The following is a 16039-nucleotide window of genomic DNA, read 5'->3' on the forward strand; positions in this document are numbered from 1 at the left end:
AGTGAACATTATGTCCGACCAAGTATTCTGAAGGGTACCCCACATCTAAACCCATCAATATATCCATTTAACTAAACTCAGCCCCACCACCATATTGTCTCCATTGGAAAGCTTCAGCAGTGACTTTGAACAAGGATTTAAATCCGTGTTAGGAACTTACTTCTGAAGGAAGAATAATCTTAATGCTTGGAACATTTTTCAGTAGTACTCCAGGACTCCTTAAAACACCTCTTCTCCATGATAGTCCGATCTATTTTCTTCATACAAGAGGATCTGCAATGATGACCAATATGATCTAAGTTTACATACATAGCTGAGCTTTCATATTCCTTGTAAGCCAAGGTATCCAGCTTCATTGGAATCCTATCGGGAAAGATTTTACTTAGTTGATTAATATATTGCCTTTCTTCCATAGAACTCAACGCAGCACAGCATACATAGGATTCCTAGGCAATCTCCCATCTAGGCACTAAATAGACCTAGACTGGTTTTGAGCTGCAGCCAAGTAGCGAACTCCTAGTTCAAGGGTATGATCTAGCCCTCTATAAATAATTTGTCCTGCCCTCTCAAGACCAATGGCCAAAAGGAAAGGAATAGAAGTAGACACAGCACTGGGATGGGTGGAGATGCTTCCCTACCATCACATTGATCATTTAATGGATAGACAGGAGTAATATTCCCTCTCTTCAGCTGATCTGCCTTGTTCAGCTGATGAGGAGGTTGTCTGCCTGTGTATGTCCTTTGTATGTGCATGTGAGAGTGTTTGGGGATCATACCCATCACTGCATTGCCCCACGAACCTCAGTCTGCACGTAGCCAGCATCCACCTGCCTATCTTCTTTCTTGCAACCAGTCCAGGGTGTTTCAGTGTTTTAGTCTCAGTGTTGCCCCTTGTAGAACCCTGCAGGAAGCTCTTGACCGTCCTACTCTCTCTCTCTCTCTCTCTCTCTCTCTCTCTCTCTCTCTCTCTGTGTGTGTGTGTGTGTGTGTTTAATCCTTTAAAAAAAATCACCATATTAATTCAATTCCTAGCCAAGAAACTAAGGATTTTTCCAATCCTTAGCAGCATTATTTGACATCCACCCATATTTACTTGTAGCCTTTCTGTTCTCTCTCTCCATCTCTCTTTCATTATCTCAGAATATCTTGCTAAGTAAACACAGCTCCGGAAGGTGGAAGAAAATTGATGCTACAGCAATCTTGGTAGCTTTTGACACATGCATGGCTAAACAGTGATACCGCTTTATTTAGTTCCTTCCACCTGTAAAAGTGCAACAAGTGCACTGCTGCATCAGACCCAAAGTCCATATAGCCAAGTTATCTTTTTCCACTAGTGGCCAGCCAGATGGGCTTGGGAACTATTATGTCCCCAGAGGAACTAATTCCAGTTCACATATGTCCCTTTACAAAATGAGCTAGTTCAGTTCATGTTCAGTTCACACTTCTATCTAAGTTCATCCAAAGTAACCCTAAGCAAAAAAGAGAAAAAAATCAGCATTCCCAAGTTGCTGAACTGAAGTATACAATATATTTAAGACTAAGAAGACATCAGAACACACACACAGTAGACTGTGAGTTCTTTGGTTTATTTACCCCAATTGTGATGTTTACGTTCAAAGGTCCAAAGAGTAAATAAACAAACAAAACCCACATGTAAGAAAATAAATCTGAAGAAGAACTAGAAATTGTTCAAAGTTTCTACCCCCAAATGAACTTAATTCATGTTTAGTTCACCCGGAATTTTTGAGGACCACTTTCAGGTGTGGTTCAGAAGGGGTTTTTTCTAACAATTCAGTGAAACCAAACTACTTAAACCAAACTAGTTCACTACAAACATGTGTGCTGCCTATGTACCTGGAAGGTTAGTTTGTGATGGCCTGACCCAGTTCAAATTTTGGCACCAGGGAGGGAAGGACATGCTACAGCCAGATAAGAGCTTTTGCACCTGGGACTATGCTCCTCTTGAGATCCAGATGCTCATTACAAGCTGGGCACATGCATAATATGAACCTAGTATTCCAGTGAAATCACTAATCAAACTGCTTCAGTCAGGTGTCAAACGTGCACCATGTGGATCAGATTTGTCTGAAGAGGTGCTACATAGAAGAGAGCAAAAATTTATTCTCATCTGCTTCAGAGAAAAGAACTAGAACTTTGTGCTTATGTTACAGGAGATCAGGTTTCAGATAAGCAATAGGAAAACATCTTGCTAGGGGAAAGCAGCTCAACAATAGAGTCAGCTACCTAGGGAATTGGTTAGGCTCTCCCTCAGTCGAGAGTCATCTGCTCAGGCATGAAAAACCTCTGCCCCTCCAAATGTTATTAGACTTCAGCTCCCATTAGTCCCATACAGCATGGCCAACAAGGAATAGTAGCCCAACAACATCAGGAGGGCTGCAGAAGCTCCCCACTCCTGCCCTCCATTTTCTGTATGGATAGGGCAGAAGGGGTGGTTCAATAAGACAGTGCCCCACCAACCCCAGGTATCCCCACCTGCCTGCCTTCTTGCTTATTACCAGTCTCAGTGTTAGTCTTGCAGAACTCAGCAGTGAGGAGGTTGGGAACAAAACTGAAATAAGTTGACTCAGCATATCATTGGCTTCACCTCCACCTACTGATAGCCTCCTCGTCTTCTGTGCCACCAGCCACCACCGGATCAGGGGTGCTGGACTAAAGGGGCTACAAACTTATTATAATTTGTGAATTGGAAGAATAGGTTGTTTTGTTCAAAGGCGTGCTTTGATGTGAACCTGGGAAAACAACAATGTTCAGATAATTTACAGTGGTTTTGCTTTTAATGACCTTCTTTAAAAAAAATGAGCAGAAAAATAGGAGATTCTGATGGAAGACAGAGAACGAATGAACATCAGGCTTACTACCAGCATGTTTTAATATTGCATGGCAGGGGGAGATGGTGAGTGATTATGCCATGCTGCTTTGGGGGTCCTTGAAGAGTGATCGCACCTACACCCACATATTTTTATAAGAATGTGTCTTGCTCATAATCTCTGAATGCATTTCCCTCCTTTTTTTGGATAGCGGATTCTTTCCACTTCTTTGAATTTGTGACGGGAACATTTACATCATACGCTAATCTGACTTGGGGCAAATCTCCTTGGAGTCTCCTCCTTTTTCTTCTTTTAAAGGAAATTAAAAATCTTATTTCTCCCTCTCTTGCTTTCTTTCTTTCTCTTTCTCTCCCTCTTGCACTTTCAGAAGCAGAACCTGAAGTGGACAACCTTCTGGTGTCAGATGCAACCCCTGATGGCTTTCGTCTGTCTTGGACGGCAGATGATGGAGCCTTTGACAGTTTTGTTCTTAAAATAAGGGACACCAATATGGTATCAGACCCTCTGGAACTAATTGTACCAGGCCATGAACGCACCCAAGATATAATAGGGCTGAAAGAAGGCACAGGATATTACATTGATCTCTATGGAGTTACCAGTGGACAACGTTCCCAACCTGTAAATACAATCGCTACAACAGGTATTGTTTGGATAAAGTGTGGCAAGGATGAGAAAGGCATGATCCACTCACCTGCATATGTGTGCATGTGTCTTTCACATCTGTACCTTTCTTCTTGACACGCTACATTTCTATATGCAGGGTCTTGTTTCTTTATTTTTTAAGGTGAAGGAGCATCCCATCATGTGAGCCCAACTGTCATTCTGAACTAAGGAGTATTATCCAGTGTTAGTCCTACTCAAAGCAGAGGCTTTGGAACTGATGGGCATGACTAATTTAAGTACATTAATTCCAAAGGATAAAATTTAGCTGCAAGCAATGCTAGCTTTTCATACCATAAAAAAATTGGAAAGTACAAAAATGGGTGTGATGTCTGTGGAATCCTTGTTGGAACATGCATCCATCACTGGTCAGTAGGTCTTCACACAGACCAACTCATGCAAAGAGTACAGCTATTTCAAAGTGGCTTTACTTGTTAAGCATAGGAAACTGTCCTGTAACAACTCAGACTATGGTCCATCTACTCAGTATTGTCTTCACCAGAGTTGAGGAACCTCTGGCTCAGGGGCCACATTTAACCCACCAGGCCTCCCCATTTGAACCACAAGATCATTTTCCACCAACCATGCCCACTTAGACCACACCTGATGTCATAGGAAGTTCAATACTGTTTTATCATTATCTCTCCCCCACTCCATAGGCCAGCTTTTAACAGGTTGGAAGGAACACCTACAAGTCAATCAGTCAATGTTATTATGGTGCAAGGTGACTGACATGTCGGTGCTCCTGCCCTATCTGGGGTTTCAGGCAAGAGACATTCCAATCCCTACTTGGTGATGCCTTGGATTGAACCTAGGTGCTTCTGCATGGAAAGTAAATACTTTGCCACTATGATACAGCTTTTCTCCAGGATAAATATCTATTAGCTGTTACAGTGCCTCCTTCCCACCATCATCAGTGACAGAATCTGAGTCAGCCCTTTTCAGAATGACTTAGGAGCCCAGGATTTAATTCTGTAAGTTGGTAACAGGAAAAAGTCCATTAAAATCTCCAACAACATTGCTTATAGTGCAGCAATTCAGAGAGCTTCAAGGAATCGTGGTCCTCATGATGTGTGAGTGACGTGTAATTAGCTTTTGATTTTATGGCTTTCGGTCTGTCAGTACACCCAAATTTTGATGCTAATGCAAAAAAGATTTTCCCAAAGGCAAATAAAGAAACCTGCGACACCTGGAGGGCCAGGGTCCCCCATCCCTTCTCCACTGAGTTTTGGACTGGAAAGGGTAAATAGGTCCAGATGCTGTTGGACTCCAACACACATCAGCCCTTAGGATAGCTTTTTCTCATTCTTTCCTTACAAATCTTGAAATGCTGAAGATGTTTCAGAATTGGGTTTTGTAAGCAAAGTCAAATTAGGAAAGTGCATACATCCTCCAAATTTAGAAGAAGAAAAAATTAGTTGAACTTTAACTTGCATGTCTTATTAGATTATTTTAATGTGATTTGCTTCTGGTATTTGTCTCTTGCGTGCTAATGGACATCTCTTGTGTGGGTTGCTTATTTTTTATTTTTTATTCAAAACAACAACAACCCTAAGTTGTTTTCATTGCAACTGGGGAAAAATCATCTATTTACAGTTAAAAGGCTGAATGTACATACTGGGCTGCCAGATTATTATTATTTTTTCTTCTGGGTGTTGGATAGCTCTTCCATTTTATTTCCCTTTTGCAAGTTGACCTGCCAAAAGAAATGTAAGACCCGTAGCAAAAATCTTGACATGAAAACTTGTAAACTTGAACAGCTTTGATTTACACATGGTTTTATCATTATCTGCAATGGGTATGCAGGGACATTTAACCAAGGGGAAGAGGGCAGGATATACACAAAACTGACAGATTTACATCAGCCACATTTTTTTTTTCTATTCAAAGAGTATCTACATCTGATGCCAATCATCAGCATAAACATTGTGACAAAAATGCCCCAACAATGTTATGAAGGCAAAAAGCTGGGAAATACAGTAGAAACATAATGACTATATGCCCTGTCCAATCTACATTTCCACTGGAAACTCCTAGGTGTGTGTGCGTGAATGCACAGTCATGACTTACCCCTAATAATCCTGGTAACACTAGTGTGTTGGAGGTGCTGTGAGGTGCCTAGGAGATGCCTTGTCTGCTCACAGAACTACAGTTCTAAAAGTAGTTTAGCAATCACTCTTCCTGGGAAAATATGGGTATTGTAGCTCTGTGAAGGGGTCTCCTGACAACTCCCAGCAGCCTTAACAGACTGCTGTCCCCAGGATTCTTTGGAGGAAACCATGACTGTGTAAAGTGGGATGGTACGTTAATCATCAGATGACACAGTTGGTTAGAGTGTGGTGCTGATAATGCCAAGGATGCAGGTTTGATCCCCATATGGAACATCTGCATGTTCCTGAATTGCAGTGGGTTGGACTAGATGACCCTCAGGGTCCCTTCCAACTCTACAATTCTATGCTTCTATGGTACTGCTTTAAGTGAATACTGCAGATGAGGACTAATTCCAGTTTCGGCCCCACCTTCCTCCCCACTGAGTTCTATAAAAGGGTAGTACTGAAACTAAAGAAGGGAAAGTTGATAGCCAGGCCCTGGAGCATAAATGTGCAGAGGCTTCCCCAATACAAGAGCTCCATGTTCACAACTGAGAACACATGAATCTCTCAGCTAGAGCTATGACACCTGACATACTGTCAAAGACCATGAATGATCCATTTTGAGTGCAGCATTTGCTATCCTGATGTCGTCTCCTGGCAGAAGGTGTCTTGGGATTTGAGCATTACAATTCTTTGGGGGGGGTCAGGGGGGAGTTGTGTGCAGTATTGACTACAACTTCAAGATCCTTGTCAAAAACAGAAACTTGGCCATGAAGACAATCATTTGCCTGTGCCAAGTAAAAATGCTTTGTGGTATGGAACTTTCCATTCCAGTCATGACACTGGACCAAATATTTATTGTAGCTCCTGGACTGGAAATCTGAGACCGTGTGTGTGTGTGTGTGTGTTTTTCCCTACCAGCCTGGCTGATGCAACAATTTGTTAACTCCTTCTCTTTGTTTGTCTTACTGTCTGTCTCTTGGTTAGCAATGGGACCTCCCAAGGAAATTACATTCTCTGATATTACCGAAGACTCAGCTGTGGTCAGTTGGACACCCCCAAGGACAAGGGTGGACCTCTTCCGGATTACCTATGTTCCAGTTACAGGAGGTAAGGAAGAAGAAGGGTGTATGAACAGGGATGGGCCAGAGGAGGGGAAACTGGAGGTGGCCAAATGCCTGGCCCTCAGAATCTTTTCAGGCCACATCTCCCAATCTCCCACCAGCACTTATCTATGCCCTTCATGAATGGTTTTGCCTGACTTAAAAGTGTTCATGAACTGTGGTCATTTCTCTTGCTTGCCTGGATGCAGCTTAGAGAGAGATGGTATGTGTGTAAGATAAGATTTGCATCCGTTGCTTTGTCTACTTTTGTCTCTGACCCCATCCTCTGCTGGCATGTGCCTCCCCACCCCCCAAGGTTACCTGAGGAAGGCTATGACCCTTGGGATGAAATAATGTTTCTACCTTTTTCATAATACCAATGAAGCTGGATGTTGGGAGGTTCACAACAGACAAAAGAAAACACTTCTTCTCATGGTGCATAAAGGAACTATGGAATGCGCAACCAGAAGATGTTGTGACAGCCACCCACTTGGATGTCTTTAAGGGGAGGTTAGACAAATTCATACCCATGATGGCTGTGTACTACCCCCAGCGCTGGTTGCAGTATGCATCTGAATACCAGTTGCTGTGGAAGAGGAGTAGGGAAAGAGCTGTTGTGCTCATGTATTTCTTGTAGCCTTCTCAGAAACACTGAGAACAGGATGCTGGACTAGATGGGCCTTTGGCTCATGCAGCAGGGCTCTTATGTTCTCTTATGGGTGGTAATGTATTGTGAATGTTGGAGGCAAAATACTTAAGCCTTTGCTTCTGGTTTCTGAACCTTGCACACTTAGTCCCACCAGTCACCCAAGCTACTATCTATTCCAGGTCCCCCCAATTATGTGACAGTAGATGGAAGCAGGAGTAGAACTAAACTGGTAAAACTGATCCCAGGCGTGGAGTACATTGTCAGTATCATCTCTGTCAAAGGATTTGAAGAAAGTGAGCCTGTTTCTGGATCTGTGACCACAGGTATGTCCCAGAAGTTGATGGCAATTAAGTGATCAGTAGCCAGGATGCTTTACAGCAGGAGTAGGGAACAGGATCCAGAGCTCCTGTCTCCTGGTGAGCCATTTTGAGAAAAAGATAGGGCTGATCACTGTCAAACACCTGATGTCTGGTTACCACAGGTGTGCTCCTGATTCTTTCCTTTGGACTCAAGCGAGATTGCAAAGGAAGATACCTACCAATATGGGGTTGCAGGCAGACATAGTTTAGGGGCAAGGAACAGTTCCACTTTTGAGTGCAGCCAGCCACATTGGGGTTGGTAGCAAAAGCCCTGCTTACCATGGAAAAATGAAGAGTTCATTTTAAGGTTCCTGGTTGTTCTTTTTCAGCCATTTGGCGTAACATATAATGTCAGGTGTGCATGATCTGGGCGAAGTGGCTTTATTAGGTCTGCGGACTGGAGATTCCTCACAATTGCTTTAGAGAGTACAAAAGGGCAGATCCCTGCCCTGAGGAGCTTACAGCCTAAAATTTGACACAGAGGCAACAGTGGAGAAAGGGGAAGAAAGACTGGGAGAAACAAGGGAGCAAGATATGGCCATTACAGTTGCATGCATTTAGACTTAGTTCCCACTGCATTACTGGGAACTAGAGGGCTATCCTTGACAGAAAATGTATGTCTTTTTTTCAGAAGGGATTTGAAGGAAGTAATACAGATGATACCACACAGGTGTTCTAGCAAGTGGTACCAAGGCAGATTGTGACATTCTATCTCTGTCTGTCTCCCACTCTGTAGCTCTGGATAGTCCATCAGGGCTAATGGCAGTGAACATCACGGATTCCAAAGCACTGGCTGTTTGGCAGCCAGCAATTGCTGCTGTTGATGAGTACATCATTTCCTATGTTACTGAGGGTGGTAAGTCAACATTGCTTTGAAGTAAGGCTGGGGCTGGGGGAGAAATGCGACCCAATTTTAAAGTCAAAACTACCAAATTTGCACTTTCTGAAATAGCATGTGAACTGAAACAAAGTCATATTTTAAAATCTGCAATCCTCCAGATTTTGCAATGCAGTTCTCCAGCCAAGAAATGTGTACTAAAAATGCAGCTGCTGGGGGGAATAGTGTATATACAAATAACAACAAACAAAAATGCATTATGTCAGGGGAGATTGCTTTGTAAAAATGTGTGTCAGGCAAAACTGAATACAAAATGTGTATATTAGGAGAAATTCACACTACCATGCAGATGAGGATTTTTATTTTTATTTTTAATGCAAACAGTTGTGGAATTTTCTTCTTACCTACAACCACTCGAGGGGATGTCTCGGTCTGTCATTGGCCCTGGGTTCACCTCCTGCTGACATCCCTCCTTTCTGCCCTACCAGTACCAATGGGCACCAGCCACAATTGCACTATTTGCTTTTTGCTAACTCTGTCATGGAGCTCTCCTAAAATTGTTGGGTTGTCCTTGGAGTAAACCCATTGAAATTAATGCACCTAATTTAGCAATGGCCGTGTTTCAACGGATCTACTCTGAGTAGGACCAATGTTGTCTACAACCCATGAATTGCAGAAGAGTAGCCATGTTAAGTTATAGTATAAATATATTTGAAACGTTAAAGGTGTTTGTTGTATTTGTAGCCTGCTTTTTTTTGGCAAGTTCATTTGTGATCCAGATTGGTTCAATGTGAATTGTAATTTGCATTGTATCCTGACCTAAGGCCTTATGATGGGAGATGGGTTTGAGATATTTCTAAGAAAGAAAATAAAATGGCAGGGATGAAGTTCAACAAGCTCTCTCATCCAAGTGGGCTGTGTTGCAGAGTCCTCTTCTCTATATAGAGTGGCCAAAATTATCTGAGGAGCAACACATGCATTGCAAAAGCAGTGAATCCAATATGCCATTAGCTTAGAGCACTGTGATAATAATGCCAAGGTGGAAGGTTTGATCCCTGCATCTTCCTGCGCTGAAGGGGGTTGGACTAGATTATCCTTAGAATCCCTTTCAACTCTACAATTCTATGGTTCAACAAATGCACCTGCTGAATCCAAGTTGCTCGTTGATCGATGTTCTGTCTTCCTTTGTTGTTTTAGAGCGTGAAATTACTCAGAGTGTCTCAGGCAATACTGTGGAATATGATCTCACTGGCCTCCGTCCAGCCTCTGAATATACACTCCGGATCTATGCCAGGAAGGGACCCCAGAAAAGCACAGTCATATCCACCAAATTCACTACAGGTAGGTTCTGTTCTATCATAGGTTACTGATGAAGCTTGTGGTCCTAAAACAAGTATATTGCACTGGATTTTCAGAAGGGAGGGCTGAGTCTGCATGAGTTGGTTCCTATACATATCTTTTCCAACCTTGTTCCTTCCAGTTTTTTTGGACTATGACTCTTAACATCCTTGACTATTGTTCATGCTGCCTTGGGTCGATGGCAGCTATGGTTCAAAACATCTGGAAGGCACCAGGCAGACTGATCTTTATATTAAAATATATTTAAAATAAAAATAAACATTTCTCATCTTTCTCCTAGACCTTGATGCTCCAAGGGATCTCACTGCAACTGATGTTCAGTTTGAAACAGCACAGCTAACATGGAAGCCCCCTCGTGCCCCTGTTACAGGTTACCTCTTGATCTATGAATCAATTGATGGCAAAGTCAAGGTAAGCATTTGAGTCTAGTATGATAGTCTCTGTTATGTGCAGACTGCAAAGGGGAGGACCCAATATTAAGGATGCGTTCAGACATGCATTAAGTTTCCCTCTGGTTATAATGACAGCACTTCTGTCTGTTTTCTAATGTGTCTTTCACACTACAGTGGCTGGTGCATTATGGAACTATGAGTTTTAGACTGATATACCAGCATGTTGCAATAAATTTCATTCGCATCATTGAGCATGGTGTGACACAACAATGAATGTTGTTAGACAATATCACTACAGTGGACGCTCAGGTTGCGAACGTGATCTGTGTGGGAGGCATGTTCACAACCTGCAGTGTTTGCAACCTGCAGCGCCACATCTGCACATGCACAGGTCGCAATTTGGCGCTTCTGCACATGTGCAAAGCGCCAAAACCCGGAAGTAACCCATTTCGGTACTTCCAGGTTCGGCGCAGTGCACAACCCAAAAACGCACAGCCTGAAGTGTCTGTAACCCGAGGTATGACTGTAATCCTTTACCCTTTCCGCACATGCCTGCTTTTGTTTCCCCATGACTGTTTGTTTGTTTTGCATATTGCCCTGTATGCAGAGGTCTCGGGGCAGTTCACAACATGAAGTTACAGTATAAAAAGCACAACATGCATCATAAAAATAATTAAAACAATTAACAATAATAATAAAAAATACACTCCTCAACAAAGGCCCCTAAACAATACACCAACCCCTAATACAAATACAAAATCTAAATTAATATATAACATTTAAAAACAATTTAAATCAACCTTCCCCTTCCAATAAAACAGCACCCACCCAAGTTAAAACTCTTTCTCCACTAGAACAATAATTTTAACAAAGGAGGGCTGGCCATCGCCCTCGTTCCACCACCAAAGTGCCCCTCATGAAAACCACAGGAAAGATCTGTATGCCCGTACACTGCCCCCAATTCTGTCACTTTATCTCACAATTTTCCAGGTTAAGGATGGTTGCAAATGTATCTTCAGTGGAATCAAATGGAAATGAACATGTGCTATCTTCCATTAGTTTTCCAGCTCTTGCATTGTGTGAAGGCTCAAGTATAATGTGAGAATTAACAATTTGGGAAATGTTAGGGAAATGGAGTATACTTCTGTGTGAATGCAGCCTTAGAGCGCATAGCTTGTTTGGGAAAGTTCCCAGGTTCCCATATAAGCCTGACAAGAATCCCTGTCAGAAGGCCCCATAGAGCGGCAATCAATCAGCATTTCACAGGGCCAATGGTATATAGGAGCTTTCTACGTTCCTCCTGTGAACAGGAGTTCTACATCAATGGGGGTGGTGGTAATTATGGTTGTATCCAATGCCAATTCCACTCAGACTAGATCCCATTCAAACCAATAGGCCTAAGTTTGTCCTGACCATTAATTTAAATGGGTCTTCTCTGAGCGAAAATAATATTGGACACAATCCAATGTAACCAGAATTGCACTGCTCAGATATACATGAGACATATCAGAGGGCTTGGAGGGGAACACGAACATTTCCAGCAATGCACAAAACCTTTGTGGGTAGGACTTCAGGCTGTTGATGTGAATTTTAAGAGCAAAGAGGCCAAACTCAAAAAATGCTCTTCCTGGGCTGGAGGCTGCCATATTTGTTTTCCCAGAATGCTAAGCATCCCCCATCATTCCAATGGGATCTCTGGGGACAAGAAACTGGAAGTGCCAGCCTAGGAAAGGCAAAGAGGAGTGGCAGTGAGTTTTGAACCTCTGCCTTCAAAATTCACCCCACCCCTGAAAATAGCCAGGGGTGGGGGGGTGGGGGTACTGCCCTTCTCACATCCATGCTTTCTTCATAAAAAGCCTGGCATTGCACAGCCAAATTATTTGCCAGGAAATGCCCTTTGAGACCATTTTCGATGGGTGTCTAAGACATGATGAGTTTGGGCAGCAGAAACATCCCTTCTATTTAGTGCAGTCATGTTCATAGAGATGCCACAGTAGGGAATACATATTTGATGTGCTCCAAATATGCTGCTGTGCTTAGTGCATGTATCAGCCAAGTTCATACCAACACTAACCTTGCTTTCTAGCTATGCCACCAGCATATTCTTGTATGAAAGATTTATCTTAAAGAAACCATTCCCTTGCTTCTAATGTGGTGTGGTGTGGGAAGATCTTATCAGGAACAGAAATGGCCTCATCAAACTTTGACACTGTTTTCTTAAGGTAGCATGAATGATTCAACAACCATGTAAAAAATGGAACAAGTCTTCATTCTTAATTCATTCACCCTCCATTCATTATTGATTCCCCCCACCCTGCAGGAAGTTATCCTGGGACCTGAGTCGAATTCCTACAGCTTGTCAGAGCTGAGTCCATCCACCCAGTACACAGTGAAATTACAGGCCCTAAACCGGAATTTGAAGAGCAAGATCATCCAAGCAATATTCACCACAAGTATGATACATGCAGGGACTGGGAGGTGGCAGGTGACACTTCCTACTCCTACCCCCCAAAGCAAACTGGCCCATATTTCAATACATCTGCTGTGCGTCTGACTCTGGATTATCACATTCAGTTCTGATTGCATCTTTTAAAAATGCCATAGAGCTGGGAAAGGCAGCTCAAAGGGGAAGGGTGGTTTCTCAGTCCTCCCCCAATCTTTGTGCTCCAATTTTACCATGAGCTAAGCCATGGTCTGAACTTGGGCCCATGTTTTGCCTTAAGCAACAAGCTATAGTCATGAGTTGTTCTTGGCATACCACTCATAGTTTGTCTGGAGGGAGAGAAATCACGATGCATGCTTCATACATAATGCTGAGCCAAACCATGGCTTAGCTTCAGGTAACACAGCAGGAGAAGGACCAGGGAAGATGTGGAGCAGCCACAATTTCTGCTGTGTGGACCCTTGTACTTCCACATTCAAATGTAGGAATGATTTGCCTCAGCGTCAGGTGTGCCAACTTGAATAGAATATGGGAGGGGGGCAGGTAAGCCCCATCCTGCATATTCGATCACATGATGCAGTGCACACACAACATCTGAATGGCAATGGCCATCAACTTGGGGGGGCAGCCCCCTCAAATATTTTATTGCAGGGGCTGAAGCCTCCATGGCCCCTAGAAATTGGCTCCTATGCTTATCGTAAATGTTGTCATGGTGGTCAGAATTTGACATCTTTGTTGGGCCTAACAAAATCACACCTTTCTTTCAAGGGAGGTCCAGAAAGAAATGGGACACTGCACCCCTAACCTCCATGTGCCACCAGACAGCCCCTAGCAGCCTGATTTTCTACTTACATCTTCTCCAGAGGATCAAACTGCCTATGCCAGTTTCCTCTTAGTTAGTGTCATGCCACATTTACACCATACAGTTAAAGCACTATGTTTCCTTAGCTGTGGTTCCTGCACTGCTGGGGATCAGACTAGATAGCTCTTTAAACAGCCATGTTTCCCCCCAATGAATTCTGGGAGCTGTAGTTTGTTAAAGGTTCTGAGTGTTGCTGGGACACCCTCTATTCTCATACAGAGCCACAACCCCCAGTTCCCAGTGAATATGAATTGATTGTTTAAGTGCACTGGGAATTGTAGCCCTGGGAAGGGATTGAGGATTTCCTAACAACTCCCAGCACCCTTAAAAACTACAGCTGCCAAAATTCTTTGGAGGAAACCATGACTGTTTAAAGTGGTATCATAGCACTTTAAATGTATAGTGTGAATGGGGCCTGGGTGTTGCTCTTGTAGAACTCTGCAGGGAGGAATATGGCGACAAATCTAGAATTAGTTGGCTCTGCCTCCACTTTTTTTGGTCTACCTGCCTTCTTCCATGTCTGGCTCAATAGGCACCACTCACCACTGCTTTCTCGGTAACAGGTGCTGGTACTCAAGTAGTGATTCTTTGCTTGTTCCCCTTTGCTGCAGCTGGACTCTTGTATCCTTACCCCAGAGACTGCTCCCAAGCTCTATTGAATGGAGAAACAGCCTCTGGCCTCTACACTATTTACCTAAATGGCAACAAGTCTCAGCCTACAGAGGTGTTCTGCGACATGAGTTCTGATGGAGGTGGATGGATTGTGAGTATTTGTACTACTCTACTTACTTAATTACTTAGCTACCTTTCCACACAATAGGTAGCAGCCAGCCATTATTGTAGCTACAACTAATCTACTCCCATCTTCTGGCATTCACAAAGGGCATGGGAGAGAAGCAGAGTCTTCTCCCCTTTCTGCATTGAATGGGGAAAGGTAAAAAACAGTCCAAGTCTCTACCCACTGCCTGAAAGCTGCTTCTTACTTGCTCAAAAGCTTCAGTGGAGACAATACATCCAGATTAGGGTCCTGTGTAGCACTGGGTCTCCTGCATGCTGCAGACTCTTGCTCCTGGTGATACGGCACTGTACTCTCAGCAGCCAGAAGCTTCATAGCCAGGCACTGGAGAGACCTGTCAGGAGTAAACATGGACCAATGGTATCTAATTGTATGGAAAATGACCTTACTAGAAAAGCTAACCAATAAACTGAAACTGACATGGGGACAAATAGAAGAGGACGCCTTCACCCCAGTCTGGCTCCCCTTTATCACATACACAGCCCAACAAGACAACAACAAGAATCCTCTGAAAGCATACAAATCAGTCTGCCTTACCTGACCCAACAAGCCCTCCCCTCCCTCACAAATGCAAACAAACCCAACTGCAGACAACCACAGACAACCAACCACACCCTGCTCCCCAATACCTCTCACTACCAAGGAACTATAACGAGAAAATAGAAAGAGAACCTACCCAGTTGAGGCTGACATAAAACCCCACAAGTACACTATACAAAATAATTTAAGCCTTACCACCCTACCCCTCCTCTACCCCTTCTTCTTCCCCAACCTTATACCGTACCCAACACTAATGTCTCACAACAAACATAACTGATCTGTAAGAAAGACTGTACAACCTGAAAAAAGAGACAAGGCATGTACTTTTGTAAACCAAGAAAATATTTAATAAAAAAGAAAGAAACATTATGGAATGGGGGGGAAAGTAAGAGTCACTGTCATTGTGGCAGGATCCTAGGGGTAATCCAGGACTGCCTCAACAAGAAGACTGCATCAGTCCAATCTAATTCAGGGTCTGGGATTTGGAAAGGTCTAGTATAAAGTGGCTTCCTGTGTTTGCTGGTCTGGTGCATAAACTGTCTATGTGGCCAATCAAAGGCTTTGCGTTCAAGAGGCTCCAGGTTCAGTTCATGGTGTCTCTGAGCAATGGCTGGTGAGCAGCATTGGGAAAGATTCTTGCATGAGGGTCTGGAGATCACTAGCCACACACCACAGGCAGCACTTGGTATATGAATACACATGCTGTCTGCCACTGTCCTATTATATTAATGTTTATAACAATAACAATGTTTATTTTTGGGTTCTAGGTGTTTCTAAGAAGGCAGAATGGAGAGCAGGAATTCTACCAGAACTGGAGGACTTATGAGGCTGGATTTGGAAATCCCAATGGTGAATTCTGGCTAGGTACGTGACCAACAAGTGTCCCCTTACATTGCACAAAGGACTGCGCCCTTGGTTTGGTGCCCTGTGCAGGAGGACCACCTACATCAGCCTATATTTGGCACTGCCACCACCTTCAAAGGGAGTTTGTTCCACCATCAAACAACTCTTACCACCAGAAAGTTCTTCCTGATGTTTGGCCAGATTCTCCGTCCTTGTAACTTGAAGCCACTGGTTTGGGTCCTACCCTCCGGAG

General features: G+C 43.3%; 1 protein-coding gene across 6 annotated transcripts in view; it reads left to right on the forward strand.

The window, feature by feature from the left end:
• Positions 1-16039, forward strand: part of TNC (tenascin C) — an 83270-nt gene that overhangs the window by 59928 nt on the left and 7303 nt on the right. For 5 of the 6 annotated variants that reach the window (XM_081179594.1, XM_081179595.1, XM_081179596.1 and 2 more), the window contains 9 exons: positions 3217-3489; positions 6590-6712; positions 7534-7677; positions 8450-8569; positions 9749-9892; positions 10191-10321; positions 12623-12755; positions 14219-14370; positions 15711-15807. In XM_081179594.1, coding sequence (XP_081035720.1) covers positions 3217-3489; positions 6590-6712; positions 7534-7677; positions 8450-8569; positions 9749-9892; positions 10191-10321; positions 12623-12755; positions 14219-14370; positions 15711-15807 — 1317 coding nt within the window. The remainder of the gene's footprint in view (positions 1-3216; positions 3490-6589; positions 6713-7533; positions 7678-8449; positions 8570-9748; positions 9893-10190; positions 10322-12622; positions 12756-14218; positions 14371-15710; positions 15808-16039) is intronic. The other variant, XM_081179599.1, reaches the window with a different exon arrangement.

This window comes from Podarcis bocagei (genome assembly GCF_964188305.1).
Source record: "Podarcis bocagei genome assembly, chromosome: Z".
NCBI classification, from domain to species: Eukaryota; Metazoa; Chordata; class Lepidosauria; order Squamata; family Lacertidae; genus Podarcis; species Podarcis bocagei.